Consider the following 20,765-nt stretch of genomic DNA (forward strand, 5'->3'; position numbering starts at 1 on the left):
ACAGATTAACAAGAGGCACGAACAAAGTAATCGTTAATGAAACGAAACGCGAAATTTGTGAATGAAATATTGAATAGCGAAGAGCTACTGGGCTACAGCAGGAGGGATAAACGGTGAAACGCTGGACACGCGGCTTCGCTTCCCTAACCAAGATTCACGTATCACGAAACAGTGTGCCAGTGTCGTATGTTTGATGAAACGAGTATCTGAACGAATAACCTTATCGTATCAATTATAAGGAGTAACAGCGATAATGACAGAAAGGATGAACCAGTTGGTAGACTACGCGGAACCCTGCACATCGAACAGTGGAACATGTAGGTTATGCCTTCGCGTAGAAAATCGTCTAATATCGATCTTTGACGACGGAGAAACCTCGAAACAGTTGCGTTCTCGCATTCGAGATTGCTGCCCCATAAGGGTAAGTAGTTTCCCCATACCTTTTACGTTACAATTTTTATTCTTTCTTTCTTTACCGTTTCATCGATCACTGCTTTTTTCTTCTTTTTCATTTCTCGTCGTTTTACATGTTTGACACACGATGCTTTTATACGTAATTACATATATTATATATATACACATGATACGCTCCTACAATGCACTATTCGTCTATAACTTTTTTATATATACGCATATATTCGGATTAGCTGTTCGAAGACGACAGACTACCAAAGACGATTTGCCGCGAATGCGAAGGGAAGATAGCCGTTACATTCGAATTTCGCGAACAATGCAGAAGATCGGACCGCGTCTTGAGATTACGGTACGAATCGTGCCGCGCAAACAAATCAGTTTCTATAAATGAATCCAATTGGAAAATCGGTTCGGTAAGTAAGATTATTGCTTAATCAATATTGTGTAAGTTTAATACAACTTATTTTTGGAAACTCTGCGAAAGCACCGATTAAAAGATTACTTGGTAATTACATAGAAGACGGTACACATCACGGATTTTAATGCTTTTCTAATGTGTCGCGATTGTAGGATCGCGGCATTGGAAAGCCCGAAACGACCGACTCGAAAGCGCAAAGTACATTCGAAAAAGAACAGGAAGAAAATTCGAATTCAACGCATTTTTGGCGGAAATCGGAAATCGTATGTGGCGAAGATGCCAAAGCAGATGGAAAGACGATGGCGAGATCGTCGCAACGTCAGCGTGTCGAACGATGTCACGTTGAAGAAGGAAAAAGCAAAAACAACGAGAAAAATCGTGTGTCGAAAGAAAGTGGTGGCGATGGCGGTGGCGATAACGTGTTTGACGTGCGAAGTTACGGTAATACTGCGACGTCCATGGCGAAGCAAGTACAGTATCTATGCGACATTTGCAGTAAAACGTTTGCCTCGAAATCTGGGCTGCGATTTCACTTAAAATCACATGATGCCGTAAAGTCCTATCCTTGTCGATACTGTGGTAAAAGATTCGTGATTCCCAGTTACGCGAAGAGGCACGAGAAAATTCACGCGGGTGACAAACGGTTCGTCTGTCAGTTTTGTAGCGCGACGTTCGCCTCTTCGAACGGTTTAAAATATCACTTGAGACTACATTCCGGCGAGGCAAATTATCATTGTGAAATTTGTGGCAAATCTTTTTATCGACATAAATATTTAAAGGAACACGTATTCACCCACACGGGAGAAAAACCATATGTTTGTAAGGCATGTGGTGCTTCCTATGCAAGTTCTGGCAGCTTGTTCGTTCATAAGAAACGATGTAAGAATAAGTAGAAGATATAAGTAAAATAAATAATATATATATATATGTCGGAGATGAAAGGACACCGGAGCTTTTCCTTTGAAATTTTGAGAAAATTCTCTAATACTTTAAACTAGATTCTATCATAGGCGTAATTAAGCAATTGTTGCCATTTAATCCGATTGTATTTCTTCGAGATTTGTGATAGTGGGATTGGGCTCGAGGTGACACAACTGGTAGCTGAACGTAGCCACGGTCACGGAATGGACGTTTTGCCTGACGGAGGTGTGGAGTGGTTGTATGGTTCTCCCTAGAAATGTGGTTGTGGCGGCATACGGCCTCGAGAACGGGCCTAGCCACGTGTGATTTTGCCTTGGATGTGTCAATATAATGGAACTCACGTTGTATTAATAATCAAACTCCAGGCAGAAACTGTTTAGCAACGGCGATTGGAACTTTCTCGATGCTTTCAACCAGTATATAATAAACGAACGCAATCGTAAAGAGAGGAAAATTTTCATCAGTCTATTATTCGTGCGATCGCCTTGGGAAGTTACATATCGAGCAGTATATACCGAGCGTCCCAGGAAATTTTGTGCTTCAAAGTATTCTACGTTTAGTAAAGAGTTATCCTGTTGACCGTGGATTCGTTATTGAACTCAAGAACATTGTCAATAGCATCTCGCGTGTCTAAACACCACGGTTATTCCTCAAACTTTGTAAAAAGTCTTATTTACACCTATAAATATAATCTCTGTTGTGCAAAACGATGGCTAATTTAAATGAAGAATTATTACGCGCCCTCAATTCTGACGTGACGATATATATATATATGTATATATATATGTACACGTCTGTATAAAAGAACGATAATCTCTGATCCGACCCTACTGAATTTCATCAGGATCGGTATCGCATTCCGACACTATGATTCCAATCCTTGGGCATTCCAATGATAATGATAATGATAATGATGCATATTAAAGAGCAAACTCGTTTCTTTCGCATTGATGCAAGGGGAAGGGGAATTTCCAGTAAGGAAAAGAAACAACTTGCACAAGATAGTAGCGTAAGATGCAAGATGGTTAAAGTAGTAAAGAAGTAAACACCAGAGGAAAAAGTAATTTATTTATTTCGTACAAGGGAATAATTAACTGTTATCGTATCGAAATAACAGTTTTCTAGAACGCTAATCATGGCGATATCTGGTTTGACTCGCGATTATTTTCGTAGACGATTATACATATAGGGGTATATAGACGTTGAAATAGCTGGAACGAAGAATATTTTCCAAGGGGTAAAGTCGCGAATAATAACGGCGATAATGATTAAAGAGGTAGCGTACCCCGGCGATCTATCGTTTGAGTTCGAGTATCTGGACCGCTTACGAGTAAACGAGCAGCAGCGATGCGACGATTAACAAAAGTCTTTGGTATGGAAAAAAAGGTGGTTCGATATCGAATCGAATCAAATCAAGTAAAACGCTATCGGGATCGACAATCAGAGTTTCTACGTAAAGACATTTCCGATGAAGCGATCGACATCCATCGATTGGTGTCCGATCGGAACCACGTAAGACCTAGGGAATATTTGCCGTTGAGGTTGGCGTGTTGACATCGACTAAACCACCATCCGCCGCGATAGTTTCTCGCGCAATGAGTCGTGCTAGCGTCCATGTCTCGATCTTTCGCGCTGAATGACATACCGTTCTGATAGGAGAGAGCGTCAGTTGCGTTTCCGGAATACCCGTAAACATCTAACCTGTAACCGGTCTCCTCAGATTCGACCCTGAACGACTGATATTCCGCGCGCCAACGTTCTCCGTAAATGTCCAACATATCGATTCGAAGGCTGGTACAATTGTCACCGTGATCGGTCAACCTGTGAAGGATTTCGTTGCCGATCCAATACTCACTAACCGGAGAGCCGAACCCGACGGAATAATCGTTCCAGTTTCGATCAAAGTCGAGAGTCCCATCGATACGACGCGCTATCACCATCCAACCTCCACGACAAAACACCAACATCGGTCTGCCTCCTTTGCCTGCTTCCGAAAGTCGCAGCCCGTCCATAGGTTCGTTCGCTGTCGTTTGCTCGCAATCGCCCGTCAAATTCTTCCCAATTAAATGATATCGATCCTCCAGGTGTTCGAAACTCGAGAACAACGAGTTGTCGGACGACAACGACGACGATGATGACGAGATGGTGGTAGTAGTTGTAGTTGTGCTTGTGGTTATGGTATCCGACGCGATATTCGACAAGTATCTTTGAAAATCAGTCGTCGAATGGATACCGTTTAATCGATCGATCGCTTCTTGTTGCTTGTCGCTCCTCTCTTGAAGCTTAGACGCACTTACGCTTAACGCTTGCACGGTGCGACGTAAATTGCTTAGCTCTTCCCTGGTTAGCGAAAGTTCAGCCGCTTTTCGAGCGGCATTTACATCGAGCCGTGTCAATTCTCTCCTCGCGAACGAGTTGTTCGTTTCCATAGCGTCCTCGAGAGTTCGTAACGAGTCGATCAGTCGTGAGCCAAGCGATTCGTTCACCTTCTTCGTGAAAAATCCATTCTCGGTAACATTTGAAATTTTCCGGGACAATTCGACGTGACCCTTTTCCAAGCTTTTTATTCGTTTGCTCAAACTCGTCCATTCTTGATTCTCATACGTGGCGATACGCTTTTCCAACGACGCTCGTCTCCGAGCCGACAATAAAATTTTACGCTCCAGACTCTTTAAACGATCGTCCAGCCGCGTTCGATGCCCCTCCTCCTTTCTTTTCCAATATCCGTGTTTTCTCGCGAACCTGCGCCGAGAGGATCGTACACTGTACGACGCGGCAGCTGTAGTCTCGCGATCGCTATCCCTTGTACCCATTCCACTAAAATACGACGGTACCGCTGCTGCCGTTGTTCTCATCTTCCTTTCCGCTTCTTCTTTTCCTGATCCTCCTCCGTTACGTTGAGCCACCGAATTTGCCACATTAGCGGAAAACGATTCGCATCTAAGAGACTTTACCTCAATTTGCATGGAATTCAACTGAAATTCAAATTATATCGTGTTATTAAACGTTACTATCAATTAGTTTCGTGTTATTATCCGCGTAACATAGTTCTACATGTTTCAATAGTATTCGTTCCAGAGTAAACGAAAATCTGTCAAGAATTTGCGGGAATCGCGTAGAGGAAAAGAGACGACAGCGAGAGGCAGGATATAGGAGAAGATATAGGAAATAAAATGCAAAAGGACGAGAAGAGGGCGGAATGTAAAAGGGACTGAAAGAAAGGGACCGATGAAAATGAAACCGATAGCCAAGCAAAACAAAGACGAAAGTTTTGAAGAGCAGCTGCAGAACGATCTGCCACTGAAATCGATTTGGATTGGCTGACGCACGAAGCGGCTGGAAACAGCAGGTGTTTCGGTTTGTCGGCATTCTACGTGTACGATGGACGCGATATATGTATAATACTTACGTACATCGAATTACAGCGTTTCTGCAGCTGTCTTAAAACAAGGTAACTAAGTATATGTATGTGAGTACTTATAGCGCACAACCATTTGCGATCAGGGATACGACGAGAAAGGGGTGGGGTTGGTAGGAAAGGAAGAAGATGGTAAGAGAAAAAGGAAGAGAAAAAAGGAAGGGAAAGGAAGAAAAAGAGTGGCAGATGCGCGTGCGATCGATCGGGCACGAGCAGGTGGCCACGCGGCGGACGCAAGAATGAACAGGATGGCAGAATGGAAAAAGAGAGAAAAAGAAAAATGTAAAGCTCGGGAGAAAGTAGAAGTGGAAAGAAGAAGTGGATGAAAAAGAGGGGACGCGGCAACGTTACCTGACTGGCAATGTCGGCGCAGGTGCGAAACAACAGACTAAAGCGTTCCTTCATCGCAGCGATATCAACGCGAATCGTTCCGAGAATCGCTTCGATTTTGGCGATTCTGCCGCCGAGATTTCCAATTCCTCTCCCAACCGCAGCTACGTCTCCCTTTAACAGAGACAGCTCGCCTTTCATTCTCGATCTCTCGGCAAGTTCTTCACTCGCGTTTCTCGTACGAAGAACTTGGGCAACTTCCCCTTGAAGTTCGGTCACCGCGCTTCCTAGCCATCTCACTCGCAACCTTTCGTTTTTCGCCTCGTTCCCGTTACCGCCACGTAGAGAGATCACTTCCTTTCTGAGAACGAGAACACACCACCACCAGAGCAGAGATCCTGCTCGTTAATTGGAAATCGACCAGCTATGGAGCGCACGATGCAACAACAACAAACCAACAAACATTTTCTTTTACCTCAGTTGTTTGATTTCGTTCTTTAGAACGAACAACTCTGTATTTTTCTCGATCGCACGCTTCAAGCTTGCCTCGAGAGCGTTGTAATCCTGTTGTCGATGATCGAGAAGAGCGTTTACTTGTTCCCGTAGCGACCTTATAGCATCGGAAACATTTTCATCGCCGCAAATTTCTTTCCGGGTAATAATCGCAACCAACGTTACGCACAACAGCCAATCTTTCCTATTCATATTTCGACTGATCGCGTTATTAGCATCGAACGTGAAACAGCATCGGCCAACTACAAGGATCCCTTTCGTTATTAGATATGACCTGCGGATCGACGCGACGATAATTTTTTTTCTTTTGCGATCGTCAAACGTCGAACGTAACCGACTCGACCACCGAAACCTCACTGACTTAACCGACAGCCGCCCTACCAGTTTTATATCGTCCTTCCCATGAAAGGTTGGGGGTAGAGAGCACAAGGAGCAGGTGTCCGCTTGCTAACGCAGTTAACGTGCTCCATGGCCATGCATTGTCTCGTGCCTGCAAGCTGTGCCGCCTTCGTCACACCGTTACCAATCCTTCACCGCTCAACATTCTTCGGTTCGCCGAAATCTTCACGAATCATTAAGAAACGATTAAGAAATTATATTTCCACATGGCCATACGTTGCGGGTCAATTTCATTACCGCGCGTCCAATTTCGTCGTAAGACGGCTAATGAAAACAGGAAGAGTAAATCGAGTCAGAGAAAACTTGTATATATACGTATCTCATTTCCTTTGGTGTCCGTTTTTATGTACGTAAATCAGAGGATAATAGTTTATTTAAAATACAACTGTTACCCTGATGGAATCTAAAATTTGTATACTTTTACTGGAAATATGCACGATCCCGCACTTACGCACTTTTCAGTTGCTGTCTCGAGTCTAGTATTACATATGTATATTACAAACACCGATGTGATTCAATGCGTCGTCACTCTCACGTGTCATCTCTACTTTGATCGAACAATCAGTTTCCAAAGCTAAAAGCATTTCTTTTGATTCGGTAAATCTAACGTAATCCTCGAACGTAATCTTTCAATTGCTACATCCTTGAACCCGCACCATCTATCGTCATATTCTCGATATCTGTTGCGCTTTATCGGAAGACGCTAAGGGCAAGGACGTTAATAGACGCTCGAACGATATAACTTTGCCGACGAAAATATATATATCCTACTTAATGGAACACGGTCGTTACCGTGGTGGAGCACACACCCACCTCCTTTCAATAAATTACGATAACATATATATATATATTATATATATATTATATATATAACTGTTGGCACATAACGTGAATTTCGATAAAATTTTTATATATATACTGTTTCACCGCTTTTTATATACGAGTATATCCTTACCTATGGTAAAATTCTATGTACAGAAATAATAAAAATACATCATTTCAAAATTTTACGATCTCTATGCTAACACGCGATAGTATTAAATAAAATGGCACTCTCTTTCGTTTCCATGATGAATCGATCACGCACACACAGTCGTACACGCACACGCATAACAACTTTTTCTTTTTCATAATCATCGCATCGATCGCACATTGACATCGTGCATATTGTGGAAGAATCGTGCTTTGTTACGGATCAAGTTTTTAAGTTTGTGCGGATCCATAAGTTCCTGTCGGTGGCCGATACAGTTTCGGAAATGTCAGTATCTGCAAGCTATTGAACGCGTATTTCCGAATTCCGATATTTTTCCACGTGTTTTCCCGTCGACATCCTTCGCTGCAATTAGAAACAAGTATTCTCAGTGGTACTGTTTTCCGTTTATATATTAGAAAACAATAGTTACTGCTATCTAGATGAAATTTCATATTCGATAGAAGAAATTAACCTTCGCATACAGTTGAGCGCTCTGATGTATTCGTGTTCGGCCAGGTGATATTCGGCGGTCAAGATGTTCACTTGCTCCAGTGTTACTGACATCCCGGTGCGATCCTTGGCGCTTTTGCAGCTGGTAAACCTCAAACCGCGCATTCTTCGACAAATTTGTGAGGATAATTGTAACACCTCCACGTTCTTGTGTACTTTGGCCTGGACACTTGTCTTTAGATTCGTCATCAGTTCTGCTAACGTTTGGCCGAGCGGCGATCTTGCGCCAACTAATGGATTAAAATGATAAAGCATAGAGGAAAGGTGAATGAACGGAAAGTGTGTGAGAGTGTGAGCGAATCGAACACGAGTGTACTATACATTCAGATACTAAGATATTAAGAAAAACGAATAGAAGAAACTTACGTCGTTTTGACGACGTTTCCGTTGGTAAATTTAGTTTCTTGAAACGCAAATAATACTCGTTCAGTCTTTCGAAATTATCCATATTGCTCTTTTCCTGTGGTTTCGTGGTTCCGAGACTCTCCGCCAGGGAAGCCATTTCATTAATACCGACGTTAAAGAAGACCGGGGTAACATTGAAGGAAATCGTTTGCCTAGAAGAAGGAACCAACGGCAGCAGAGAATAGATCGCATCCGGTACAGGAAGTACCACTGTTAGTGCTGTTCGAGAACCGAGTACTCTTGGTAGTGGTTGTTGGAACGGAGCGTTACAATTTCCCTCGAACCTGAAACATTTGTGCGACTATTTATCGTTGCAGAATATATTTATTCGCTTTTATGTATTCGGGATTCGTCAATATCCGATTGTCATGAACAGCTTGAATTAATACCGAGACACAGACAGCAATACTAACCTCGGTTCAATTCCACACCTAGTCAGTGTGAAAGTTACGGTATGCATATCTTCTACCGCTACAGTCATGTCTCCCCACATATCTATCTCGTCTCCGTAATAACTGACAAGTCCCTCGAACGAGACCAGAGGACCAAGGGTGGTCAAGATTAGAAGAAACATGGGATCGGGTCTTTGACACCAAAGCTTTGCCATCAATCCCGATACCAAGCTAGTCAACTGAAATCACGATTCGAGATTATTACATGTATCGTTATCCAAGTGTTAAGTGAAGCAACTGTTAAGTGAAAGAATCACCGACTGATGAAGTGATCGAGGGAAGCGTAATCAATCGAGTGAAGAATAGTAGAGGCAAAAAGAGGGGTAAAAAAAACTTACCGCTTGACTAAAGCATACGTCTCGTCTATATCGAACGTTACAAGCGCGTTGAGCCATTTTCGGATCCTCTTGCACTCTAAATACCGAATGCGTCAATCGAGCAGTTTTCAGCAATCCATCCATAGCTTGGCGTAATTTTTTCATACTCGGCCTGAGCTCGCTAGTCCAATCGACGATTGAGGCAAAATCTAAGCCTTCGGTGAATTTGTTCCTTTGTCCCGAATTGCTTTTAATCATTCGCGTCATCGAATCGACAGCTTGGCACACTTTAAAACAAACACAATACTATGTTTACTCGTATACACGAATCAAGAATAAAATTACCGATTTATCAATCAATAATTTTCTAATTTGTTTGTTCTTTTCTTTCTTTTATACATTTTCTTAGACTAGATTTAAGTATTTAAAAAAAAAAAACGTGATTTCTACATCCGCAAATACGTAAATATAGTAAGATAACGAATAACGAATCGTAAGATAACGATATCTTACGGAATAGAAACACTAGTTAAACGATAGGAATCAAAGTTGCGAAGGATTATCGACAATCTAGTTTTTTACCTTCTTTGGCTTTAGAAAAGGCTGGTATCTTTTCCGAACTTGGACTCGGTTGTTGTCGAAAATTCGAACGATTTTCCACAGATGCATCGAGTAACTTGCTCGACTCGTCGTTATTCTTAATGTCATTTTTCGGTTGAATCGTCACAACATGAACAGTTTTGTTACGATTAGTCGGAGCGCATCCTTTCAAGCTATGCGATCTGCCTACGATATTTTTATTCCGCAACCGTACAGCCGGACTACTACATCTTCCACAAAGAAACTTGACTTTCGACACTAAACACATTACACTCGCCTCGATATTTAATTGGGTCAGATCCCACGGCTCGGGTTCATCAGTAGGTTTGTAGTAATTAGCAGACGGTGAATTGCACATCTTTTGAGTATCTAGGAACCGTTTGCATGGATCAATATCGCCTTTGATATCCGCATCTCGTTCCTCGTTGTCCTCGCATTTGCTAGCATTTGTAGCCAAGATAGTATCGCTAACGACGGGATTGTTCCCACTGTCGTTGATGTCATCGGCGTCGTCGTTGACGTTTCCGCTGGTCGACGCTTCTGCGCAAGTTTCGATAATTTCTGAATTTTTAGCATCGTTTTCGACATCCGGAAAAATAACAAAATTTTCTTCGTCCTTTCCATCGGTAACGTTATCTTGATTAGTGGTGTTAACGTGATGGTTCACATGAACGTGTTCGTTTTTCGAGGGAAACGAGGCCGTATAACCGTTTTTCTCGTTCTCTTTTGTCCACAGATCTCTCACACATTCCGGAGTATCGGGAGTAACGAAATCGTCAAAGTCCGGACTTTTCAAGTCAAAGTTCAACTGTTGCGTAATTCTTTTAAAAGGAGACAACGATTGGTTCGTTTTAAAGTCTAAATTCAGAGAGTTTTCGTTCGAAGTTTCATGAACCTTGGCTACTTTGTATTCCTCTAGAAAAGTTAATGCTTCTTCGACCAAGCCAGGATCCCACAGACTGAGCAAAATTCTGGTCTTTGTGATCATATCTTCGCAAATTGGTAACATTCCACTGGTTTGTTTGTCTTTCGCGAGTTTCATCAAAGCACGCATAGCGTCGACAACGTCTCGCCGGAGTTGCTTAATTGCTTGAATAGCATCGTGCGCCATCGTTATCTTCGATGTTCCTTGATACAACTGATTGCCACGCGTTGGCGATTCTTTTAGCGCTTGCAGCAACCTGTCAAACGGTATACAGTCAACGATATGAGGATATATTCTACATATTTACCTAATCATCTATCGATCTATCCATTCTCTGATCCACTCGTCTTTCGATTCTATTCACACTGTTCAAACTCTATAGTTTATATATAAGTTACCTAATAAGTCCGCCGTTTTTACTTTTATGCGAATGCGCAGTGAATGCTCCGACAGTGATAAAGTCATAAAATCCGCATCTGTTTAACGTATCGTTATGCACCCACATTCTTTGAAGGTGTAAGTTGACAGGTGCAAATTCGAGCGTCCTATCGTTTCTGCGCGACGATCGCTTGAAATAACTTCCTAGAGATGTTATTATTTCAACGATTAGTGAGACGCAAAAGGTAGGGCGTTTCATATGGTAATGGTTTTCGTTTACCTTTAAACGCGGCCAAATTCTCTTTAGCTTGTGAATAAAGATGTAAAAGATGAAGATGGCGATCAAGCAATTCGATTTGCTTTGTATGCCAGGGCTCTCGTAGTTCACCCATGCCGGCTACTTCTTGCAACAGTTCTTTCTCTTCTTGAATCCAAATTGCACTGTAAAAATGGAAAAAATATTTTCTATATTATCTACTTCATTCGTGCATCAAGCTTACGCGGAAAAAAATGATACGGTAAACAAATACTCACAGTAAATGCTGTGGGAATTGGAAACAAAGTTTACTCTCTGCCATGATTTCGTGTACGCAAATATCGCCGCCTAAACCAGAGTGAAACCTGAAACGACGATGCACGCGATTCCAGAGAAATGTGACGGAAGGAGAGAAGAGAGAAAGAAAGAAAGAAAAGATACACGTAAATTTAATTTATTATTAAATTGTACCTGTACGTTTGTATGTATGGATTAGCAAAGAGAAGCTTGAGTTGTCCTTGATGCGGCAACTTGATTTTGGTTCCCAATCTAGGTGGTAGTGATTGTGACCGTCGGTGCGAAAGTACCTAAGAAAATTCAACATATACACACACCGGAACGAAAGGAACAAAAGGAGGGACTATAGAACGTGACAAATCTGGCGATAAGTCGATATTTACCTGATGATTCATTCCGCAAGAAGGTTCCTTGGATGGGGTACTTTCTGTACTGTTCCCTCTGTCTTCCGCTTCCAAATTCCACACGTTGATCGTCAAAAAGCCAACGGTTGTTGTTTTTGCCGACTTCAAAGGTATCCTCAATCTAAAAACGTTCGATGACTAGTCAGAAAGGCGATAGAATGGGAGAATTGGTAAGGAAATCGAGGGACGGGTAAAAAAGTCGAAACAAGAGTTGATCAAATTACCTAGGTGTATCTTGAATCGCGTTCAACGTCACTATCGCGCTTCCAATCGGTGTCGCCGTTTGACTCACGCGTTCCCTGACATCGTATGCGGTTATCCTCACTTTGGTCTCCGTAGTTAGCCCGTCGCTAGCTCGGAAACTAACAGTCGTTAGAAAACCGGGATTGCTGCTTCGCTGTGTGTGTTTATGTATGAGAGAGAGGGAGAGATTGGTATGAAAACTAAGCGATATAACACACTGGAATGAGTTTGTTTAGAAATTTACCTCCACTACCTCGGTTCGCGCATATTTGATCCAAGTTTTTGAACTTTTCACTTGCACATCTACCTCTAGAACTGGATTAGGTGGTCGACCGTGACCGTCGCAAAGGAGGTTGTCGCATGCCAACGATATCTCGCATATCGGTATTTCGGCAGGATCTGAAACAGAGGTCAAGTCCGACGACAGCTTCGAAACAACTAGAATAATAAATACCTATTAGGAAGGGTAAAGTAAGAGAAAGACGAAGATGGCAAACCTGTCGAAATTCCACGTTGCAAGCGTAACATTTGGATGTCGGTGTCGTGTTTGTGCCCACTGAACGCTTCTATGCGTTGCTGCAATGCCAATAACTGACTTCGCATACATTCGTAGCTGGCAAGCTGAAGGGCTTGTAACCAACTGTCCCTCTCCTCGGCCGAATTTGCACCTAACGCTTGGAATAAACCTCCGTCGAATACTGAAATCAATCCTTTCTGGCTATATTGCTGCTCATTGGTCAGGCGTTATGGGCGTCGTTTCTTAACACGTTGACTGCCACGCCTGTTTTCAAAAAAATCTTCGTTAGGCCACGCGTGCAACAGTACCAAGCATTCTCTGCTCGGTGCATTTTCATAATGCGAGTCGCTCATCTGGTGGTCTTACCTCTCGTTTCTTTTGCTTCCATTCCTTCGCATTTGTTTGTCATTTCTCCACTTTCTACAAAATCAGTTTGAATCTTGGCCGAGCAACGAACGGTATAACTCAAAATCTCTACCCTAATTCGTTACAATGTCGAAAAGAAAAATTGAAAACTTATTTCTTAGTAAGTTAGATAGCAGTGAAAAAGAAAGCTTTTACGAAGCTTATGATTCCGGAAGAAGCATTAGACGCGTATGCAAACTATGTTATGCAAATAAAAGACGTCGAATGGACCGAACAAAGGCACAAAATAATTTGAAGAAAACAACAACTTATTGACCAAATTGACCCGACCAACCTCAGCTATGTATAGAATGCTTTAAAGTTTTACATGCTAAATAATTTTTTTAATAAACCATTTTCGTATTACTTTTATAACAGTTCAACAGTTTTATTATTATGGAATATCTTTTCAAATACCTACGACGATCCTTCGCAAGTAGTCAAATAAGCGACACTCGAATATGGGTTTCGTGACCTGACCAGAAACTTTGCTGACATCTGAATACGGGTGTCGTGGCAGTCAACGTGTTAAAAAACCAAATGTGCTTACCTATACTGAATCCATACGGGATCTGATTGTTCGGTTGCTCCATGCGAACAAAACATTGTTCCAGTATTATCACACCTAAAGGCTCCGACCATTGCTCCCGTGATTTGAAATAAAACAACAGGTTTCCCCGTAATCTGCACCATCTCTCCAAACTTACTATGCAACAGAGAAGAGCGACAACTCCGTGTTAGTCTGTTAGCGTGTTTTCATCTGTGATGAAAACAGGTATTTCGTCCAAAGTTGCTTTCTTCTGTTTTTAGGAAGAAAGAAACGGGCTAGAAAAGGATATATGTATGTACAATGAAATAGAAAGAGAACAGAGAATGAGTCATAAGTAACGAGTTGAAGATATTCGACAAAGTTATATTTACGCACCCAAGTAAATACATATACTATATACATGTACATACACAGAGGTAATAAATGGAAAGGGATGAGCGAAAATCACACGACAGGCTGAGGCTGGTTGGCTGCGCTATTGCTTTACGGAGATACAATTGATAGGCATTCGTCAGACAAGGCAACTATGCGATACACTAATAGAGTAAAGAACATACATTTGTAGAACTAAGAAAGCTAAGAATGCATGCGATCTATAACAATATAGGTAGAATAATAAGGTTTATGTGACGCGGGACGCGAAATCGTGCTATTCCATCGAGAGATTAAGGTGAAAAAATTAAGGGAAAATATTAAAGGAAGACACGCGTACGAGTAAATACAGTATGCAGTAAAAGTAGATTACCACCGTGCCCGATAGGAATGGCGGTTGGATATGGCGTGATCGAGGAAAAGAATATAAGTATCGATAAACGTGACAAAAGGACGAACGAGATCTCGATCGACAGAAATCAACTTGATTTGATTCGATTGGACTGAAGTTAGCGCGTAACGAGAAGCGTGTTAATCGCGATTGATCGAGTTAAGACAGTGTGAAGGAGAAAATTTTGGATGAAAAACAAAAAAAACTCCAATATACCTTTACTCGTACTGGCTGTAACGCAACTGAGGTCTCGTAGTGTCTTATGTGTTTTTCCCTTTTGATATTTGTTGTCAGATTTTTTACCTGTACCTGCAAATTATACGTAGCTACAGGTAGCTTAATTAACGTGCTCTAATATCTGAACGCAGTCGGACGTGGCTGTACACTAAGCGGTACGTTTTCGTCTTTTTATTCCTCGACACAAGCTGTTTTATTCGTCTCGCTTCGAGTCATAAATGCGATCGTATACGTCATACAGTATATACAGTATATACAGTATACATACTACAAGCTATAGTCGAAGATCGAACGCTACCTTCTTCCCACCCGTCTTCCCTTGCCCCTCTCTCACTATCCAATTTTGTTTTCCTCTTTTTCTTATCACATCTGTCGCAATACGCGTTGTCACTTGTCACCGCTCTCGAGTCGATCTCGACCAGAAAAACAAGGAACATTTTCGAATAGGTTGTAACGCGGTAGCTTTGTTTAGTGAACATAAGCGATTCGATCGAGTCGCAGCGAGACGGTTTCAATCCATGAACGATCGTGCACACGTCCGACGGGAGATTCTTCCATCGATCGTCAGTCACAATTTCCAAGCATGCTCGATTCGCAGAAATCAGTTTTTAAAACAAAAAATAGAAAAGAAAATAAGAATATAATTGACAAGTCCACAAACTTGAAGATAGAAAGTACAATAAATCTACGATGTTAAGTATAAAATGCAACATACTATATGTATAAATATATAGAAAAATATGCATATGTGTATATGCATACACAATATATATGTATACATACGTATATATACACACATACATATACAAACACAGAATATTCAAGTAGCTACGCGACATACCGAATTCATTAATTGCCATTTAATACAGGTATAAAATCACGATTTTGACCTCATTGTGACATCTTGTAAGATGTTCTGGTACCTTGGATAATAGTATTCTAACACATAACAGTATCTTTCAATCATCTTTTCTCAAGCTATTTATTGAAATTAAATGCATATTGTATTAAAATCTAGTATACGCCATCAGAATGACACACAGTATCAAAATTGTGTTATTATTATTATTGTTGTTGTTGTCATATCTGTTAGCAAGGTAGCGATATTTGTATTAACATGTATTAATATCGAATAATTTTCATACTCGTCCAGTAGGTGATATTTTAATAAAATCATTAAACAGCTACGGTAAATCTTTGCAACAACAGCAATAACAGCAAGGATAATATCAAAAGGATAAACAAAGGAATAACAATGTAAATGAAACAATGTTTCGCTCTTAGTACGTGTACATGTGTAAATAGCAATACATATGTATTCGATTCGGGATGTTTCGTAGCTTCGATGTGTTAAGTATGTAGTGTACGAAAGGTTTTAAATGCTTATGCATTCGATAGGTTTACACGAGAGCTTGACAAATTCTTCGTACTCGGCGGAAAAGGGAGACAAATAGCTTGAAACTGATCGCGATATTTGACGCTTGTCGGTTCGTTGATACTTGGGAAATTATTGAAAGAGAAAAGAAATGGTATAATCGTTTGGCTTATACAAACGGCGGTGACGTCAGCGTTGAAGTCAGCGGCGAAGGTGAGGGCAGCAATGGCAATAGCCGCGTAAATCGGTGACTGTAAACGAGCGTCCTATGTTATACACGCGAATCTCACAAAACTGAAAATATCACCAACTGATAATATATGTACGTGATGCGCGAATTGTATCCTTTTGGAAAACAGATGATAGGATGGCTCTATATTAAATACAAGACGAAGAATTTGCGTATCACGTGAGTTTATTTTCAATGATCAAATATACAATTTAGATAAGGAAAGAACATGCGTTGATTGGAGCATTTAAAATTACATGTACCACGTACAATTGAATCGATGAAAAAATAGGCGACCAAACACGCTAATATTATTTCTATTTGTCAAGGACTAAATCTGATCACTCACTCTCAGTTCTGCGAAAGAAGCCTTCTTGACGTTCGCGTACATACAATATACCCTCCTTCTCGAATTTCTGTGAAGGTTGCGTAGCCAGGGTCAACAATTCTTGCTTGTTAAACCGCATCGCGGAAGGCACCCGTCTACCCGTGGGTAACTTCCACGTTATCTGCGATCACGTACTCTTCTTTCTTGTTATCTATCAAGAATAAACATTTAATGACACGTGTATCGCATCTCTTTCTTTCACGGTGTTACGTCAAATTTCCAAAGTAAAAAACGAAACGAAACGGAACGGAACATGGAACGAAATGGAAACGAAACGCGGAATAGAACGTAGAACAGTGGAATAAAACGAAATGGAAAACAAAGTAATCTAATCCTTATTCCTAATTCTACTGAACGCGAATGAATATAAAGATCGATCTCTGAAGTCTATAACCTATATTGTCCCATACACACCTTGTACTTTTTTCTCATCTTTTTCCATGTTTCTCCTTCTCCCCAACCCCCAATCCCCCTTCATATAATCGCACTCCACGCTTGCATTTCTTTTTCTTTTTATGTCATTATTATCACTATCTCCGCAACAGCATGCATTTTGGGAGAAGATATATTATTTATCGTATCGTTTAATCTATCGAATAAGTAATGAGAAGTAGATAATGTTTATCACTGGGGACGTAAAAACGAAAGTGCAGAACAAAGGTAACAAGCGATGGAACCGCAAGCAGATATATCGTACCGCATCTTCGTGTAGGGAGTATACTCTAATATCCTCCCGAAAATTATTCTCAAATAATCCATTAGTTTCTCCTCGCCGTAATTCGTCTTGTCGGACGTATATCCTGTTCCTAGTACCAAAATCACTAGTGAGACAACTAATATCACGCTAATCAGATTTCAAATGTATCGCGTTGCGGTGGCTATTTTCATGCTAATATGAAAATAAAAAAACATGCTTGCAAGAAAATGTAAATGCACCAGTAGTCTATCCAAAGATCAAAGCTATTGGATCAAAATAACTATCGAACGAATGTGAAATGAATGTGTACCGTATTTCGCATCTCGAAACATACGACGTACGACGTACGACACCTATCAACGACTATCAGACAAAGGAGCAAGTGGTCGCGGCCATACTGTCGTTTGCTTCGTTCAATCTCGGTATCTTTCGTGTATTAACGAAGATTTCCGATTCAACTCGAATACCTCCGAGTATGCTCTGATGTGCTCGACAAAATTCAATAGCACTTGCCAATAATTTTCAATACGTTTCTTTGATAACTTTTTTCTATATTTAATACGATCTACTTGTTTGTTCTATACTAGCAACCAAATAAACCGACAGCTTCTTCAAGAGATCTCAAAATTCACGCGTAATTAACAGACATGAATTCACAATATATGAAGTTAATTGATTAGTTATATTATATGTACATAAACAAATCCTGCAACATAGTAAAGAAGCATGGAATCATTTCTATCCGCATCGAAAGCAGTCTTGGTAAATTTCTGTTTTGTTGTAATTGGCTAGCTGTAGTGAATAAAGTTGTATTTTTCGTGAATTGTAATAAGACAGTAATACACGTGTTCACTTCTACTAAATAAGTTAAGTACTAAATAACAATATATAGTATATATAATAAGCTAATGTAATGCAATTGGATAATTTACTTATATCATTAATTATTACTTTTCTCTGTTTTTCCATATCATTAGTTTCATCGTAATTATTTCTTTGTTATTATATTTATATCGCATTAAGAACATGTTAAAATTAATATTGTTATCAATATCTATTTATATTTTAATATCTATAGTAATAATTTGACATTTATAACTTTTCGTCTAAATTTATACCACGTACATCTATCACAACGTAGATGACGTGAAAAATTGTAATTATATTCTTCTTAAGAAAATTTTGCCCGAACAAATTAATATCACGAATTGCAACTATAGTTGGTAGCAGTTACATGTGACGTAATATGTAACAGATAGTTTCAGTTTGTATCTTCTGCGCGCCAAATCTTTGAGACATTTAAAATTGTTAGTCATTAAAAAATTGAAATATGTTATCCTATTTTGCTTAAAAAAGATAAAAAACCGGAATTATTGTATTTTTTGATCGGTATTAGATAATAAATTGAATATGTGTGTAGGAAACTGAAAATATACTTGAAAAATATAAGATATTTAGTTATTTATCAGCATAAATTATTATTTTGCGCAACTATATGTAAAAATGAATTAAAAATGAAAATCCGAAGTGGACAAATTTCGAAATATACAAGTGAAAGGGATAAACACTGGTGGATAAAATTATTGGACGATAATCTAAGATATCGGTATAATAGGAATAAAAATCTTTTTATAAAAATTTTTTAGAAGTGACAAAGTAAATAGTTAACGAGGTATTCGTTTGTATATTATTTTAGTCGAAGCCACTTGCTTACAAAAGAATCTGCATCGTTTTGGGTAATGAATCTTGCGATTTAGACTCCGCCGTATCGGCATTGATTCAAGCTTTTTCTGAATATTTAGACGGAATTAAAAGGAAAGAAACAGATTTAGCGGTTATTCCGTTGATGAATATATCTGAAAGAGAGTATCGTGTAAAAACTGAAGTCGTATTCTTCTTGAAACGTCATAACATACCTTCCAACTTGCTGACATTTCGGTAAGTTACAAGATTTTCTAACAAATGTTATAGAATGAAAAAATGAAAATAAATTGTATACATAGATGATTGTATGTATATTATAGGGATCAAATAGATTTAAAAGCTTTAAAGAAGAATGTGGAAACGAAATTGGAACTGGTGCTCGTTGATCATCATAACCTTCCGGACGAAGACACTTATCTAATGGATTCTGTAGTAAAAATAATCGATCACAGACCACAAGACGAACGGTGGCCGTGGCCTGGTAGAGAAATACATCTGGAGAGCGTAGGCAGTTGCGCAACGCTAGTGGCGCGAAATTTATTCGATAAACATGCAGAAATAATAGACTCGCAGATATCGAGTCTTCTGAGAGGTAAGCAAGCAAGTTAGCAAGCAAGCAAATAAGATTGCTTTGATTAAACTTTACTCGGATATATTATTCAGACATCAAATTGATTTTGCGTTATTTAAACGTAATCGTTGTTGCAATTTTTATAGGTCCAATCTTGGTCGATACTTGTAATTTTTCAAAAGAGGCCGATCGTGCTACTCCTGCCGATGTGGAAATCATAGAATCTCTGGAAAAAGTTGGACTATTAGATCTAGACAGAGATAAAGTGTTTCACGAGATCGTTAAAGCAAAATCTGACATTAGCGAGTTGACTATCGATGATCTTTTGATCAAAGATTTAAAAGTAATTGTTGGCATACCGATTGTTGGATTGCCTATGTTGGTGAAGGTAAAAGCTAAAGCATACACGTATTTCCTTCTTTTACGTATGAATTGTAATTTATCCAATTTGCATATCGCACTTTAGGATTTCCTCCATTTACAAGAGGCTCATCTAGAAAGTCTTGAAAATTTTGCCAAATGTAAAAACACTACGATCGTCGTTCTAATGGGATTGCAACTTAATGCGCAAGAAATATCTCGAGATATCGCTGTTTTTTCGTCTCATGCCAATCGGCTAAGAGATAAGGTTAGCACAATCTTTTCGTTTTTATTTTATTCGATCTGTCGATAGAGATATGATCTTGAGTCAATTTTACTATTAACAGATAATAGAAGCTTTAATGGTGTCTACGCAACCATCTCTCGAATTGAGTTTGATTAGAAAAATTCACCAAGAAGATGGAGATGTTAATTTGTTCCTTTATGAACAAAGAAATCTACGTGCCACGCGAAAACAAATTTTACCGATCATTCGAGATACCGTTTTGTTGGAGTGTCGATGCTGAGTAACAATTCGTGATAGAATCTCTTGCTTGAAGTTGAATTTATAAAGACAAAATGCGAGAGATTATAAGAAGTCACATTTCAGATGGCAGTGTCAGTTTCTTGAGTTCAGTCTTTCAAATAAATGAAATAAGAACAATAGGAAACAAAATGACTTATTTTATTTTGAGCTACGTTGTTTCGAAACATATTAATTTAAGTTAAGTTGTTTCGAAACTCGTTAATTTAAGCTAAGTTGTTTCGAAACTCGTATTATAAATAACCAACACAT

General features: G+C 39.7%; 4 protein-coding genes across 12 annotated transcripts; 2 read left to right on the top strand and 2 right to left on the bottom strand.

Annotated features, from left to right (window-relative positions):
* The first annotated feature begins 141 nt into the window (after positions 1 to 141).
* On the top strand, positions 142 to 2,206 carry LOC122569123 (zinc finger protein 14-like). The gene is made up of 3 exons (XM_043729668.1): positions 142 to 421; positions 648 to 827; positions 985 to 2,206. The coding sequence occupies exons 1-3, from the start codon at positions 254 to 256 to the stop codon at positions 1,723 to 1,725; spliced, it is 1,089 nt and encodes a 362-aa protein (XP_043585603.1). The 5' UTR covers positions 142 to 253; the 3' UTR covers positions 1,726 to 2,206.
* A 590-nt stretch (positions 2,207 to 2,796) lies between these two features.
* Positions 2,797 to 6,572, bottom strand: LOC122569484 (protein scabrous-like). Its single transcript, XM_043730609.1, has 3 exons — positions 5,977 to 6,572; positions 5,523 to 5,862; positions 2,797 to 4,728 (listed from the first exon to the last, which is right to left on the bottom strand). The coding sequence occupies exons 1-3, from the start codon at positions 6,204 to 6,206 to the stop codon at positions 3,178 to 3,180; spliced, it is 2,121 nt and encodes a 706-aa protein (XP_043586544.1). The 5' UTR covers positions 6,207 to 6,572; the 3' UTR covers positions 2,797 to 3,177.
* Positions 6,573 to 6,721: 149 nt separating this feature from the next.
* LOC122569480 (inositol polyphosphate-4-phosphatase type I A) lies at positions 6,722 to 17,775 on the bottom strand. Of its 7 annotated transcripts, none has more exons than XM_043730582.1 (19): positions 17,645 to 17,775; positions 17,052 to 17,443; positions 16,599 to 16,788; positions 14,625 to 14,717; positions 13,646 to 13,801; positions 12,671 to 12,871; positions 12,418 to 12,572; positions 12,155 to 12,327; positions 11,910 to 12,051; positions 11,701 to 11,816; positions 11,508 to 11,594; positions 11,254 to 11,414; positions 10,994 to 11,177; positions 9,653 to 10,851; positions 9,092 to 9,357; positions 8,715 to 8,932; positions 8,263 to 8,585; positions 7,859 to 8,126; positions 6,722 to 7,749 (listed from the first exon to the last, which is right to left on the bottom strand). In XM_043730582.1, exons 3-19 carry the CDS (start codon positions 16,714 to 16,716, stop codon positions 7,617 to 7,619), a joined length of 3,993 nt encoding a protein of 1,330 aa, XP_043586517.1. In that variant the 5' UTR covers positions 16,717 to 16,788; positions 17,052 to 17,443; positions 17,645 to 17,775; the 3' UTR covers positions 6,722 to 7,616. The 7 variants fall into 7 exon arrangements, with proteins under 7 accessions (XP_043586517.1, XP_043586516.1, XP_043586518.1 ...); XM_043730581.1 differs by having other exon boundaries at positions 12,671 to 12,883; XM_043730583.1 differs by lacking the exon at positions 14,625 to 14,717 and having other exon boundaries at positions 12,671 to 12,883.
* Positions 15,300 to 20,645, top strand: LOC122569490 (exopolyphosphatase PRUNE1). Of its 3 annotated transcripts, none has more exons than XM_043730615.1 (6): positions 15,300 to 16,429; positions 19,031 to 19,272; positions 19,359 to 19,630; positions 19,756 to 19,997; positions 20,076 to 20,237; positions 20,317 to 20,645. In XM_043730615.1, exons 2-6 carry the CDS (start codon positions 19,181 to 19,183, stop codon positions 20,494 to 20,496), a joined length of 948 nt encoding a protein of 315 aa, XP_043586550.1. In that variant the 5' UTR covers positions 15,300 to 16,429; positions 19,031 to 19,180; the 3' UTR covers positions 20,497 to 20,645. The 3 variants fall into 3 exon arrangements, with proteins under 3 accessions (XP_043586550.1, XP_043586548.1, XP_043586549.1); XM_043730613.1 differs by lacking the exon at positions 15,300 to 16,429 and adding an exon at positions 17,851 to 18,096; XM_043730614.1 differs by lacking the exon at positions 15,300 to 16,429 and adding an exon at positions 18,126 to 18,940.
* Positions 20,646 to 20,765: the final 120 nt, after the last annotated feature.

Source organism: Bombus pyrosoma, linkage group LG7 (genome assembly GCF_014825855.1).
Source record: "Bombus pyrosoma isolate SC7728 linkage group LG7, ASM1482585v1, whole genome shotgun sequence".
Classification (NCBI taxonomy): domain Eukaryota; kingdom Metazoa; phylum Arthropoda; class Insecta; order Hymenoptera; family Apidae; genus Bombus; species Bombus pyrosoma.